Here is a 14,693-nt window from a genome sequence, read left to right as displayed (position 1 = left end):
AGACTAGAGGCCCCAACATTTCACTTTATACTTTAGATTTAGGGACGTTGATTGACTCTGGAGAAGGAAAGAAAAATACAAACTAGAGGACTCAAGCTGCAAACAAAGACACAAAAATCTTTAATTTAAATAGAAGGGAAAAAAATCATTTAAAAAACTGTACAGAACATTGAACATTGACTTAAATAAAGATTCCCCTGTGAGAAAAACTAAAATAAAAAGATGGAGATGGGGTACAAATAAAAAAAGAAAGGAAAAACAGAACCAAATCTTCCCAAATTGCACATTTCAAATGTGACGCTAAACGGACTTAGTGTCTTAAACAGAAAATAACCCAGAATTTCCAATCATAATAAAATAGGTTTATATTTTTAAATATATATTTATATATGAAACATGCTGTACATAGTTGCAGAGATTACGAAATCCCTTTTTATTTTATTTCAACTGACACCCGGCTCTGACCACCGTTTTGTGCTTTGCTTTCTCTGAGCAAAGTAAGGAAGAAAGAAAAGTTCAACTGGCTGCTGCTGTTTCATAAAAAGAAAAAAATGTTAAGACGGCTACTTGGGGATTTCAGTGGGAGAATGATAGCCACCACCAATCTACTTTGAATTTGGGCGGCTTGCCACGGTTTGATCATTCTGCAGGGTCTTATTTTGTATTCTACTGCATTATCTGATCACTGAGGTCAATCCAGAGTGAGGCAGAGTGCAAGACGGGGAAGAAACCCAACATAAAGTGACTTCTTCGTGTACTTCCAGTTACACACACACACACACACGCAGGAGCCCCTGTTGAGATGACACAATTGTAACACTGGTTTGAAGAAGGGATGACAAAACAAAAAACGCAAGTTGCCAATTTAACATCAGCACATGATACAAATGAATCCCAAATATGTAAGACCGTTTTCCTCCAATAAATATTTATCCTTTGTTTTCAGTTTTTATCCTTTAGTTCCAACTAAAACGCTGGATTCAAGCAGTAGTAGTGGTGACTCTGTTAGCTAGTTAGTAGTAGCGGGGGGATGCAGAAGCAGTAGTCGAGTAGGAGCGACAAGGAAGCAGACCCCTTTGCCCCCCCCCCCATCCTCCTTATTGGATGCGATGCGGGCTGGCGGGTGTCTCCAATTGACTGGCGCGACACCGACGCCTCCATCTTCAAGTAAAGAAGAAGAAAAAAAACCTCCAAATAGAAAAAAAAAAAAAGTTTGTGATCAACACAATTTCTCAAGCTGGACTCAGAGGCTGTAAACAAGCGGCCTGAGCACCGTGCGCCGGCTGGGGGAGGAGATGCACCATAAAAACGGTTGGCTGCTGAAATTTCAATTCTGTTCGTCTGGACTGAACACCAGCGAGAACTTCTGAGTTGGGAGAAAAACTGAACAAGGCTTCTCGTGGTCTCCACACAGTCAAAGCTAATCTTCCATGTTCCAGTTTATAAAAATAATTGTTGAGCAAAGGAAAGAAAAAGATCCTTGGAATTGCACTGGCCTTCCTGGCCTTTTAGCACACATACACTCACGTACACACACAAACACACACACACACACACGCGCAGCGCATCTGAGCCTCACTAAGATGACTTTGGGAGTAGCGTCATGAGTTGACGTGGAACATGCTTTAAGACCGCATTGTGTTTTGTGAATCCATGTGGAATAAACATTGATATAATGAGTCTTGATGGGGGCGTGGGGGGTGCCGTCCAGTGTGCTGTTACCCAAAAGGGGGGAGGGTGGGGTGTTAATAATCAGCGCAGGTGCTCAAGTAAAGGCAACTCTGTGGATTGGTCAGGCGGCGTGGTGGTGTCTCCTGCTGGCAGCAGGCAGGATTCCACCGCCCGCGTCGCTCCCAGCGGATCTTGTGTGGGACTGGCCTCCTGTTGGGGGCCCGGGGGCAGCGGCTGATTTATATCACAAAGAGCAACAAATCAGCATGTGACCTAATTCAAAATGAATTATTTAAGATAAGCAATTTTGTTAGTGTTCCTCACCTGCGTGCGTATGGTGTGGACGCTTGCTCCATCACCCTCCGCTGCCGCCGGACCGTTAAAGCCCTTTCTGCTGGAAAAACTCCACTTCCCAAAATGGCTCTCAAAGTGGAGCATGTTGCCCTGGGCGAGGCCAGCCCGCTGGCCCGTCCTGTGGCTCGAGTTGTCCAGGAAGCTGGCAGGGCAGATGCACTCGGGCACCGGCAGAGACGGCGGCGCCACGGAGCCGCTGAAGGAGAGTTGCGAGTTGGACAGTTGCTGACCCAGCAGGCCCTGGATGGAGGATGTGCGTTGGAGGGATGAGAGCAGGCCGGCTTCTATCCTGCCCTCTGATTGGCTGAGTAGAGCCAGTGGGAGTGGTTGGGTGTGGTGAGGCCAGTTTTGTGTTGGGCCGACTGGATTGTCCGTACCTGGTGGACAAAAACAACAATTACACCCTGAGCCTATCAAGTAGCGCCTTTTTATCATTTAACTAAAATGTATTCGATTTTTCCCTTTATTCATTCAGCCCAATCAATCATTTCATTACTTTCCTGATTCTATATTTTCTTACATCTTATTTATCTAGTGCTCATTATTTTCTGCTTCAGCGACTGAGGAGTTGGAGAAAGTAGAGCGTTTTACCCAATGAGGGCTGCATGGTGGTGATGTGAGGCTGGGGAAGGCCAGAGGCTGGTGTGCTCTGCGTGGTGTGGATGGCGGCGTTGGTCGTGATGGAGGTGGAACCGCCGCCGCAGTCCGAGTCCTCGATGTTTCCGCCGCTGTTGCAACCGGCGCCGCATCCTTTCTGCATCCTGGAGACAAGCCAACTTGTCACACTCACAGCCACGGGAAGTCTTTGGGTCCAAAACAGTCTAGGGTACCTGTCCCAGCTATTGATGAGCCAGTTGTAGATGTTGTGGGGACTGACAGGTCCCCCCCACACGGAGCGCAGCTGACCATGTCCACCGGCGTACGACGTGGTGAGGGGGGACACGTAGATGGGGTAGCCGATGGGTTGGTCGCACGACGAGTTGATCATATTCCTCAGGGCCTGTTTGGCGTTCTGAATGCTGCCGCGCTCTGGGTTGCGGTTGCGCAGGAAGACCAGCTCCTGCTGTTGCCCCGCCCACAGCCCACGCACACACTCTCTGTTTACCTGTAGGGGGAGCACAAGGTTGGTCAGGAGTGTTTGTCTGAAATTTTGCCTGAGCTGCGCTCCCATAATGAGCATAAATGTAAGTACAGATTAGACGAAGGATGTACTACCTTGATGACCCGGAAGCTGAGGAACCTTTTGTTCAACATGATGATTTTGTACTCATCGCTGCCGTCGTCCATGATATGACGCAGCGCCAAAAGTGATGGCATGTTGGCGAGGATGGCGCTGCGCCAAACGGGGTCGCCCTCGTGTGATATCAACATTTTCTCCTCGTTGGTGGTGATGGCGTCATATAGCACCGTGGGGTCTTCATACTCATCCGGGGATGTGAAGTGGTCCTGCGGGAGAGCGCGACAAAATGTAAGCCTGTGAAGATGTTGCCTGGTGCTCAGTGAAGCGTTACCTGATGCAACTTGAGGGACATCCGCACTCCGGGCGCCACAACTCGATTCAACAGGTCCATATCTGCAAAGACCCACTCGTCCCGTGGAGACGTGATGCGAAAGTCTCCCTTGAAGAGCGCGTGGAGGCCGTAGAGGAATGGCTCCAAGCTGGCAAAAGCAGAGCAGGTTATGGACAGTTGCACTAGACAAGCATCAAAGCAACTTTAGTCCAGTCCGAGATGGAGCTCTCACCTTGCAGACATGCTGTGGGAGGCAGTGCCCAAGGCTCTTCTTCCAAGGATACACAATCCAAAGCATAGACTGACCAGAGGAGAATCTCTATCACTCGTCACAGGCTGCAACACAAAAGTAGAAATTAAAGCATCTCCAATAACATAATACAAGTGGTTGGACGTAAAGCCTGTGCAGAGACAAACCGTTTGCCGCCTGCTGTTGCAATACTGAATCCAGTCCACATAAATCATGCAGAAGGAGGAGGGTGTAATCCCGGAGGCCCTGTGGTCGTAGTCCTCGTCGATGTTCAGGTTGAAGGTGGGGTCGCTGTCGACGTAGTTGGGTCCGAGACACGGCCGCAGTGCCTCCTGAATTGCCTCGTTAGCCAACCACTCCTCCAATTTAGGCGATCGGCTTACGTAATAAATGATGCTCTGTTGGAGAAAACAAATATGAACCATCCATAGATAAAATATTAGCACACTAAAGTCAAACTTAAATAAGGAATGGATACATTGTTTGTTAATCTAAGATTTATCTTGTCAGTTGTGGAATCTGCTTGATCCAAGCACTTTATTTCACCTCGGGTCTTGAAATCAATAGAACCATAATGGCTTTTACTCCTCACAGAGAGTGCAATTAATTCAGTTGTGACTACTTTGCTTCCTGTAGAAATCAAAACGGGAAATAAACAACCAAGGAAAGCCAAATTTGGTGTTGGACTACTTTGACAATAACAAACAGCAACCTTTGTTGGTCATATTTCAACACGGCATCCAATTATAACCTAAACCGGCTGGTTCAATTGTAATGAGACTCCACGGTCCCCCCAATACTTTCTGGACATCTTACCTTGACATAGTACGTGATGAGAATCTTGCGAAGGTCAAACACTTGCAGCATGGAGGCGGCGTTGTTGTCACTGATGCTGTAACCCTCCAGCACGTACTTGGTGGCCGCCACTTCCCAGGCGAGCCAGCGCTGTCCGAAGGCGGCGTTGAACGACAGCATGTGAGGCAGGTGACCCGGCTCGCAGCAGCAGCAGCCCTCGTCTTCCTCTACGCCTTCTGTGATGGCTTCGACTTCTCTCTGCTGACAGTAGGTGCCTGCAGGGAGTAGATGTAAAATGCATTAGGAGCTGAATCAAAACCCTGAGATGATCATTCAGAGTAACTATATAAAAATATAATGTGTGGGAGGGGCATAAGTATGTCATTTTCTAAACTGCTGACCTCTAAACTCAAGACCCCTCAGCTGGAAGGTGACCAGGCCATTGCCGATCTCGATAATATGCACCAATGCGTTGAGGTAGTCTGAGGCGAGAATGAAGCAGTCGCCCGTGTTGTAGTTGCCCCAGCGTCCGAGCAGCAGATCTCCACACAGGCTGTGCTGCAGCGAACGTGTCAGGTGCTCGTAGAAAATGGAGTTCAGGTTGTTATCGTCGGCACCTGGCAGGAAATGGGGCCACCAGGCGATAATTACATATCACTTCAACAATGTTAACAAAAAAGAGGCGGAGACATGATAATACCTGGATTACGGTCCAGCTGAGTGGCAAGTCTGGTGTTGGAGTGGTCAACTCGCTTGGTGCTAACAAGACAGAATTTGCACAAAAGTTTATTTTCAATCAATGCATTATTCAATGAATTAAAAAAAAATCTATATTACAGAACTCTTGAGAAAGTAAATGGTAGGTGGACCAAATTGAAGAACAGAGTGCAGAGTTCTGTACCACATGTGAGTGAAATAAAACTGCAGAGTTTTCAACCACATACTTGTAGTCCCGCTCCCAGAATTTAACAGGCCTGGTGTATGAGGTGACAAACACAGCGCTGCCCAGGACTGGATTGAGAGGGGTTGAAAAGATGGCTGAAAAGATGGCTTGCACAAAGAGCACAGCAGAGTCTGCAGAGAAATTGAGTTAAGGGGCATCTGGTGAGGAAGTGCAACAATCATTTGCGTGGGATCGGATTCAAGGATACGTGGCACCGCGAAGGGCTGGGCAAAGGCATGGAAAGCCGAGCCCCACGTGATCTGCCAGGGAGCGATGTAAGTCAACACGAAGCGTAACTTATACAACAGGTCCCACATCTGAGAAATCAAATAAGAATGCGTTTTTACGTCATTACATTTTCGGCTTTATGAGTGATGCTGTGCAAACCGACCTTGCTGAAAAGAATGGACATGAAATAGTAGTCAATCAAGAAGGTCTCCGAGAACTGCGGGTAGTCAAAGTGGAAGAAGAGCGTGGTGAAGCACAGCGTGACGTACTGCTGCGACGGGGCGCAGAAGGATGAACGCAGCAGCTTCATGCCCGCCACTGAGATGAAGAGCGCTCGGCTACTGGAAGACAAGTCAAGAGGACATGATGAGAAATTGTGCATTAAAAAAAATCCTCCAGACACATTCTTTCTAAAACCAGTAATGTTTTTCTAAGCCAATTAAATGAGAAGAACACTAGTTGGGGATTACTGACGTCATTAAATTCATTTTGCCCCTCTTAGTATAATGCAGAGCAGTTGAGTGGCTCCGGCAACCACAGCCAAGGACCTCTTGTCGTGACTTACTAGATGTCCAGCTCTTTATGGTTCTGGCCAACGGCACGAGCTTCTGTCGTGAGGGAATTGAGCACCACCGCCGGGTAGATGAAATACTTCTCCACACACTGAAGCCACGCATAAAGCTTCTCGAACCACATGAGCTGTGCAGCATCTGGCGAACAAACAGAAATAAATGCAAGGCGTGACACCCAGAGAGTTGATTTTTCTCGCGGTGATTAAATCAGTTTGTGACATTTCAAGGTGCTCTCACACTGCCGGTGTTATTTTTACACTAACAACAACAAAAAAAAAGTACTGAAATCCAACCGAACAAGCTCTACTGCAACTTCTCAAAATGTCAAGCAAGTTCAACAGTAAGAAGAAAAATAACTGAATTTAGTACTGGCGCGCAGTGAAAATCCCAGGGAGCTGATGAGAGGTTAAATGCATTTCTCAACAGCACTTCAACTTGAGACCTTGCCGGTTTTTATTTAATCCTCAGTGATGCCTCTGGAGGGAGAAGCTGATAATGGCTCTTTCATTTTACAGTGACATGAGCTCGAGCGGATGAAGAGCAATGAGACGCTCACCTCGGACTTCGAACTGACTGTACTCTTTGGATCGGAGCACAGGGTGAGCCAGGCAGAACCATGGAAGCTGTTTGCGCAGCTGAGGCAGGAGATAGTGAGTAATAAAGCCGACAACTCCCGCCAGGATATATAAGACAAAGCTGAGCGCAGGCTGTGGGGGCAAAAAGCACAGAGAAGAATAAGTGAGCACTTGTCGGCGAATGGCGTGAAGAAAAGTGGACGGATAATGTCCTTAACTTGTACTAACCTGTAGTGCAATGAAAACCGTGCTGGCACTGATGGCAAAAGTGATCACAGCCATGAGGGGACACATGACAAGGTCTGAATGAAGAATTTCTTTCTGCGGAGGGGAAGGCAAAACGCTTTTAAGTGAAGGACATTCTGAAATCAGATGTGTGGCGTTTAGGAAGATTTGTACCACAGAGTTGCGGAGCTTCTCTGGAAGAGGATCCTTGATCTCCACAGGGGGATCTTCTGGTGTGTGATTCTCCAGCTCGGGGAGTAATTTGGATCGGACCAATGACCTGAGCCGGGGGGGGAGGTGAGAGATGGATACAGAATTTAGATGCACAGTAGTGAAGTCGAAATCAAAGTCTAAATAAAGACTCTAAAGCAAGATACCGACCAGAGGATGGTGGGATCGCTACTTTGGCGACTCAGGTGGTAGGACAAGGCGAGCAGCAGGCCACAAAATACAGAGAAGAGTACTGGCACATGGGCGTCCCCCCACGGTGCCTTTTAGTGGGAAGAAAACACAGAATTGACCTCTGCTGCATCAGGTTTCAACGTTTCGACATGGTATTGAACAAGTATTCATGTTGCGCTTACATTTATGGCACCCAGACAAAATCCATACAGCAGAGCAGCCACCAGCACGCTGCGTATGAGGCTGAACAGAGACGAGAGTGGGCTGGTGGTGGCTGAGGAGAAAAGAGGAGTGAGTGGATCAATGCAGCCCAAACATGCGGTTCAAGCGACCCATCTAATAAAGCAAAACGAATACACGGTGAATGCTAAAGAGCCACGGTCTTACCCGTTCCACCAAAAATGTGCATGTCGATCTGCTCCAACAGACACATGATAAAAGTATTGACCTGAGGTAGCAAGCCAAACAGGAAGATGACCGGAAAACACAAGGCCAAGACTGTGGGGGGTAAAAAAAAAAAAAAGAATTCAACGGTGCTTCTTTTTTAAATTTCAAAGTAAAGTGTTAAGATTTACCCAGGAGCATATCTCGGACACAAAGCAGGAAATGTGCAGAAAAGAACGTGACGCCATAGAGGGAGAATGGATGCAGGCTGCCAGAACGGCCGGATAAATCAAAGATCCAGATCATCACGCAGCACAAGCAGAAGTAAACAGGCCGACTGTACACAATGATCCAGTTATGACCCTGTTTCACAACAGATAGGGAAGTAAATAAATCATCACAACCAGGTGACACGGAAAAAATCTGAAAGCGGGAGGGCAAACCCAATTACTCACATGCATGGGAGAGGCTGCGTCTGGTTGCACACTCTGAAAAAATAGTTTGAAGAAAATGACTGGCTTGCACACAGAAAATAAGATCCCGGTATATTTATTTCAGAGATTCGCATACCTTCAATAAGGAGTATTGGCAACTTGCAATGACCAGGCAGAACTGGAAGACCCAGATGTCCCTGAAAAAGCCCTGGAGCAACAGTTGGAAGCCCAGGAAGGCCACCAGACTGGCCAGCACCACAGCAAACACGTTTTCTCCCACACGGCGGTTCCTGATGACAGGATCGGGTTTCATTTTGAAATATTGCATCACGTCGATTCACGTGCAAAGCCTTACCTGTCCAACAAGGCCAGAAGCGCTAAGCGATCATAACGGACCCTGAGCCACTTCCCAGGCAGAACCCAAAAGCGATAATACTGTTTGGGTTTAGCCTTCTCCTCGATCATCAGCGTGTTCTCTTGGGACTCCTGCAGAGACTCGTGATCCAGGTCGAACTGGAGACAGGTTGAGAAGCGGATCATGAGTTCGAGGGGACGCTTATACTGAAGGAAAATCAAGAAAAAAAGTTTACCTCAGGCATTTCCAATGGAACCCTGCGCACCTGCATGCCCTGTAGGACCACTGGTCTGGGCTGCAGCATGGAAAGGACTGGTGCTCCTTCTTGGACCTCAGTGGAGGTGAAGCTTGAGGACTGGGACTGCCTCTCCCTTTCTCTGCAAGCAAAACATTAAATTGCATTATTTTAATTATTATTTGCGCTGTTCCTTCACAGTAAGTAAAGCTTGAATACAAATAAATGATAATAAGCCTTGTAACTCACTGAACTGGATCTTCATAACCTCCTCCAGCAGGTCCAAATGTGTAGGACCTCTTCACTCCTGGCACACATCAGACAGAATGATGAGGAAAAAAAAAGGCAATTTCCCGCTGCTTTGATTCTGAAATGGCTTCTATCTTCCAATTTAACCGACAGACACGAAAGTTGCATTGATCTTCACATTCATCTCCACGCACGACGGGAACAAAGCGGTTGGTGCCGAAAACGTCTCGTTGCTCGAAAGCCATCGACTCACCGCTCTCGTCAAAAAAGTAGTGCACGGCTCCCTCTGATGTGTCGTCGAAGGTGGAAGCCTCGTGGATGCCGCTGCGTGGGAGCAGAAGTGACGAAGCAAACTGTAAGGCGGACGGGAGGGTACGGGTCCGCGAGTGGGAGGAGGTCCGAGCCCTTTGGAGGTCCTGGAGGCTACGTGTTAAAGGCAGAAATAAGCAGTCTTCAATGATAAGACTTTGCTCAGCATATCCAGCTTGCAAATAGTATATTAGCATCCCCCCCCCCCCTATGGTTTGCCAAGTGGGACTGACCTAGGAGGTGATCCCATGGTGGAGGGTGGAGGTGTCGGGTTGGTTCCTGCATTGTGTCTCCTGCGGATGGCTTGGGTCCTCTTCACACTGCTGACTGAGTCGTTCTTGCCATTCTCTAGAGACAGAGCTTAAGAGTTTCACTTTGTCAACGTCTACACAGAAAATATGATGCGATTCCTCCAAAAGAACTCATGCTGCAGTCGTATGGTACCAAAACGGGGGGCGCTGATGCAGGCTCGGATGTGCCAAAACAAACAAACCACAAAACAGTTTGGTGCAAACTAAGAAAGATGTCTTAGACATTTTGAAACTATATTTGTCTCTCCTGAAAACAAACAAGGGGCACAAACATGAGCTCACCTCCCCCTACCGCCCCCTCTTCGGTCAACTCTCCAGCACGCCAGCCCATCTGGTTGCCGGTCCAAGATCCTCCGAGAGAATCCAGCCGATGAGGATGAGACACCGGAAAGCAATCGATGTGAATGGTGCGAGCTTCCAAGTCTGACTTGGAGACGGTGAGGGTCCGAGGTGCAGGGGTGGAAGTTGAGGGCATCGTCTGCAGAACAGCAGGCGGAGCCGCTGTGCTGTTCTGACTTGAACCCGCCCCATCCATACTCAGAACCCTGGCGTGCGTCTTAGCGCTGGCTGTGCTCGAAGAGCGCTGAGCTGCACGTGAATGCGAGGGGCCGGCCGGTTCGGCCAAATCCCCTTCCCGCGGAGTAGGAGGCTGAGCAGCCGGGGGGAGCTGTAACGCGGCGCCAGCATTTGCGAGTTCTGGGGAGTAGCAGGAGGTAGAGGAACTGGAGTCTTCATCTGAGCTGTAGCGCCGCTGAGAACCCAGACTGGATGCTGCGCTCATGTCGCTGCCGTCGTCCTCATCGCTGGAATCCTCAAAGAGACTTTCGCTGTAGGCCTTGGCACCGAGCTTGTTGCGCACCGGGATGTAATCTCTGTGTTGCCTATGATTGTGATGACGCCTGTACGAGCCGCAGTCAAAACTGTTACTTCCCGCCCCGGCTCGCCTTCGCGGAGCTTTCCGCCGGCCCGGCTTGTGGCCCACACTACTGCCGCTGGCCCGCAGCAGCTTCAAGTCTTTGGGTCGCACGACCTGCTGGGCGGCTTGATCGGACAGCAGGAACGGGGTTGACGATATGGGCAGAGAGGGCTCGGAGCACACTGAACCCAGGGCCAGCCCTGAGGGCACTGAAGTGGCCTGCCGAGGCGGAGGGAGGGGGGGAACTGGGGCGGCTCTGTCCAAATCGCAAATGTCAGAGTGGCCGCTACTTGAGGGGGAAGAGTTGTGGAACGCGGGGGCTTGTGCAATCATATCAGACGGTAAATCGTCTCCTTCGACGAGTGTCCTGTCCAGCGCCTGACTGGGGGAGATATCTTTGCAGGGGGAACGCAATAACACGCTGTCCGACAGGTTATCCGTATCGCTGCCATCCTGTCCCGCTGGGACGCCTGCGGCTGTGGTGACCTTGGCGCCCGTCGTTGGCATCGTAGTAGATGCCGGTCCATCTGTGAGCTTGGGTTGGCTGAAAGATGGACTTTCAAGCTGAGTGGAGTCCGTCTTTTCGCTGCGGTAGCTGCTAACGGTGCTCAGCGTCTCGCGATCGGTGGCGCCACCGCCGCCGCTGAAACAGCTGTCCGTAGATCCGGCAGCTAATGCCACCCCGCTACGACAACCAGGGTACTCGGTCCCAGGTACAAACACCACCGGGTCCAGGCCCAACCCTAAGAGATTTTCGCTCAGCTCTTCACTCAAGCTACTCTTTATCAGGGGACTCAGCGGGGTATCACCAAGACTCCCAGACTCAGCAGACGGCCCGAGTGGAGAATAAGCTAACCCATTGTCCTCTGGGATCTTTTGAGGCACCTCTACTTGCTGCAATGTCTCTTTCTCTCCTCCATCTTCTTGACTGGAAGGTGAAGGGGGTACGGACAGATATTCTCCCGGTTCTCCAAATCCAGACGCCGCCCCGGAGAGCCCAATGAGACCTGGGAAATTACCTCCCAGAGCAGCAGCAATGCAGGACTGGACCATGCTCGGACCCCCTGTACAGGGACAGCGGTGAAAATTAGATAGAAACATTGCTCCTGCTGGGTCTTGCGTGAGGAGCATAAAAACAGTGCTGTCTGATGCATGAGCAGACTTACTGATGGTGTCCTGAGAGCCTTGACGCAGCATTTCACGATGAGCAGAAGTCACAATCACATTATTGCTTCCCTGTTCTCGCATTAACTCCTTGATATCTGAGGTAAACAAAGAATGGTTGATTTCACCAGAATTTCCACGTTAACTTCAGTAACGGTCTTATTGTATGGAAAAATCAAACACATGCTAACCTTTTGTTCCCCCCGAATCCTCAAGTTGGGGCAAGAACTCCTGGATAATAAAAATAATGATATGAATATCAAATAGAAGCCTTTTGGACCAAAGCTAAATTGTTGATGCTCCTTACCGACACTTGGTTGAGTCCAAACAGCGAGTGCTGGGAGCTGCATCGCACCGGAGGCGTCGAGTTGACCTTCCGAAATACAGTCATCTCCACACCAGCATCCCTGAAGGCAATTCAAAGGGTTTGGTTGAAGGATTTCATGCCACCTCCCTTTTTCTAAAAAAAACCACACGCACGCACCTGGGCTGACTCCCATCATGGCCCCCTGAACCTTCGTCCCCATCTTCTGTCCTTGGAACGTCAGGCGTGAGCGAGGCCTGTTTCTTCTCGATAATCTCCCCGAGGTCAAACATGGCGTGCAGCCGGTAGTTAACCACTTTGATGGTGGTGAAAAAGATGGCCACCGCAGCGGAGTACAAGCCTGCAATCACCAAGCTGGCGGGGAAAGCCTGTGAGGTGAAAGAACATGAAACAAATTATACACACACACGCACGATAGATTAATGTTTAATAGGGAACAAACTGCAAACTTAATTTAAAAAAAAGTAGTGAGTTTCAGCTGAAATGTGCTCACCATGTACAGCAGAAAGGGGAATGCGAGCAGAAATATCCACAAGTAGAGATGGAAGCAGTTGGAGAAGGTGCTCTGATGGGGGTCCACATACCACCCTCCGGTGAGGGAGGCCCACACGCCTTGTCGTAATATCTGAAGCGCCTGCGAGCCCATCTCTCCACCTTCAGGGGGAACCCACAGATGAAAGAGCCGCTCCAACACGGTCGCTGAGAAAACTGTGGGGTTGGAGCCACAGTGTCCTGTGTCTATGATGGTACGTCCATTGGAGATGGCCAACCAAGCGAGAGTTTCTCATGGGGAACAACACTTCTGAATCCTGGATGCCTGATCAATTCAGTCAAGGTCAGGAGTCTTTGCACATCCTGGCACCATTGCGTGCCCTGTCCTCGCACAGATGATGCCACGCGACTCAAGCCTAATCCTTGAAGGGAATTCAAGCGAGTGACTTTGTAGTACATTGGCAACCCAGCGAGAATGATGGAAAACACTCATCTGGAAGAGAGATCACAGAAATTGATGGGTAAAATAAACTGAGTGAAGCGCCCGCAAGGACTAAAAATACAACATCAGATTAAAAGACGATTTAACTCAGGATACACAACTCACAAAGTTTTCAGTGTCAACGTATTCAGATGTATAATAATGCATTATATTTATATAGTGCTTTTCTGGATACTAAAAGTTTATAACGACCCTGAGAGGCGATTTTTATATCGCACCTCTAAATTGTAAAATCATCTTTCATTAGGATGTGTGATGTACTTGCACAACACTACAAACCACAGCTATAACCCACAATGCAGTTTAACACGTGACTGGAAGAATTCAAAACGGATTATGAGTGTTTTAAAAATAATATCCCAAGTCTGAGGGCCTATTATAGTGTTCTCCCATCTAGATGACATTTTCCAAGAGGCACTAGCAGGCTAACAAACAATTTCGCCTAGCTTGTGACTATGTTATTATCGGGACAAACTGGAGCCGATCGAAGCACCAACACCTGCTATCACCGTGGCGTGTGTGTGCACATAATCGATCGCTACAGCAAACACAATCACAAACGCTGACATTCGGTGTTAAACATCCGATGATTTAATATAGAAACCGGCTAATGCTAGGCCTGCACTAGCTGCAATGCAATCTGCTCACTGTCACTCTCGTTAGCAGGGTAAACAACAAGGAGTCGTAAAAACATGAGCAAGACATAAACGTGCAATGTTGCAAATGTTAACGTGAGCTCATTTTATCTTGACAGAAGGTAAAATTATGCTCGTAGTTGAAACGCTACTCACATTTGAATCCCAGCACAGCGTACACTTAGCTTTAGCCGTCCAGCTTGCCTCATATCCTTCTTCCGCATCCACTCTTCGCAAAAATCTCAGATTTCCTTCGCAGGATGCGAGCGAGCAATGTCAGAAAAATAAGAAGTAAAATATAGACAGACTTTTTTTCCACTGACGAAGGGCTAATTTATCATTTCACGAGGGTCCCTGGTTTTCTTTGACATTTTAGAGGGACGGACAAGCCTCGATCTGGAGCCCCATTCATGGTGAACGTCAAGCAGTTTTTTTTTACGAGAACAGGAAGTGTGTTAAAATGTTTCCGAGAAAAAAAAGGCTAACTGTAGCTGCTAAGGTGCTAGCCAACAACTAGTTGGCTCACACGCGCGCGCGCACGCACGCTCAAGTGAGTAATCGTCGAGATATTCCCATGACGCTGATTGGCCACATCCAATGACGTCACCAGGCGGGGCATACGCCAGATAATTAGGAACAGCGTCGCGGGCGTCTCGCCCTCTTTACACCAGTTCACCAAGCATTTACTTCTATATTGAGTCCAGTAATCTTTCTTGCATAAATTCATCCATTCATTCTATTCATTGACTAATTAAATCATTGATTTATTTATTGTGGATAGTAAAAAATAGTAAAATGAACAATTTAGAGGTTAGTTGAGCAGAGTTTTTCCAGAGGCCAGCCAATATAGGTTCCC

At 48.4% G+C, this 14,693-nt stretch overlaps 1 protein-coding gene across 4 annotated transcripts; it reads right to left on the bottom strand.

Annotated features, from left to right (window-relative positions):
- Positions 1–97: 97 nt before the first annotated feature.
- On the bottom strand, positions 98–14,374 carry LOC148386108 (pecanex-like protein 3). Of its 4 annotated transcripts, none has more exons than XM_088399032.1 (36): positions 13,994–14,374; positions 12,702–13,193; positions 12,368–12,576; positions 12,191–12,290; positions 12,075–12,114; positions 11,886–11,981; positions 10,086–11,783; positions 9,726–9,852; positions 9,437–9,606; positions 9,184–9,241; positions 8,935–9,076; positions 8,700–8,857; positions 8,481–8,634; positions 8,366–8,398; positions 8,102–8,273; positions 7,914–8,024; positions 7,709–7,800; positions 7,506–7,615; positions 7,299–7,404; positions 7,128–7,220; positions 6,881–7,031; positions 6,318–6,462; positions 5,916–6,093; positions 5,733–5,841; positions 5,526–5,655; positions 5,282–5,340; positions 4,983–5,198; positions 4,603–4,856; positions 3,954–4,184; positions 3,769–3,872; positions 3,537–3,684; positions 3,241–3,471; positions 2,856–3,130; positions 2,617–2,786; positions 1,996–2,402; positions 98–1,881 (listed from the first exon to the last, which is right to left on the bottom strand). In XM_088399032.1, exons 2-36 carry the CDS (start codon positions 12,852–12,854, stop codon positions 1,753–1,755), a joined length of 6,759 nt encoding a protein of 2,252 aa, XP_088255158.1. In that variant the 5' UTR covers positions 12,855–13,193; positions 13,994–14,374; the 3' UTR covers positions 98–1,752. The 4 variants fall into 4 exon arrangements, with proteins under 4 accessions (XP_088255158.1, XP_088255155.1, XP_088255154.1 ...); XM_088399029.1 differs by having other exon boundaries at positions 98–1,905; positions 5,916–6,090; XM_088399028.1 differs by having other exon boundaries at positions 98–1,905; positions 13,994–14,373.
- Between the last annotated feature and the right edge of the window lie 319 nt (positions 14,375–14,693).

This window comes from Syngnathus floridae, chromosome 15, assembly GCF_059516105.1.
Source record: "Syngnathus floridae isolate MCC-2025c chromosome 15, RoL_Sflo_1.0, whole genome shotgun sequence".
Taxonomy (NCBI): Eukaryota; Metazoa; Chordata; class Actinopteri; order Syngnathiformes; family Syngnathidae; genus Syngnathus; species Syngnathus floridae.
This window is presented reverse-complemented; position numbering and strand designations above follow the sequence as displayed.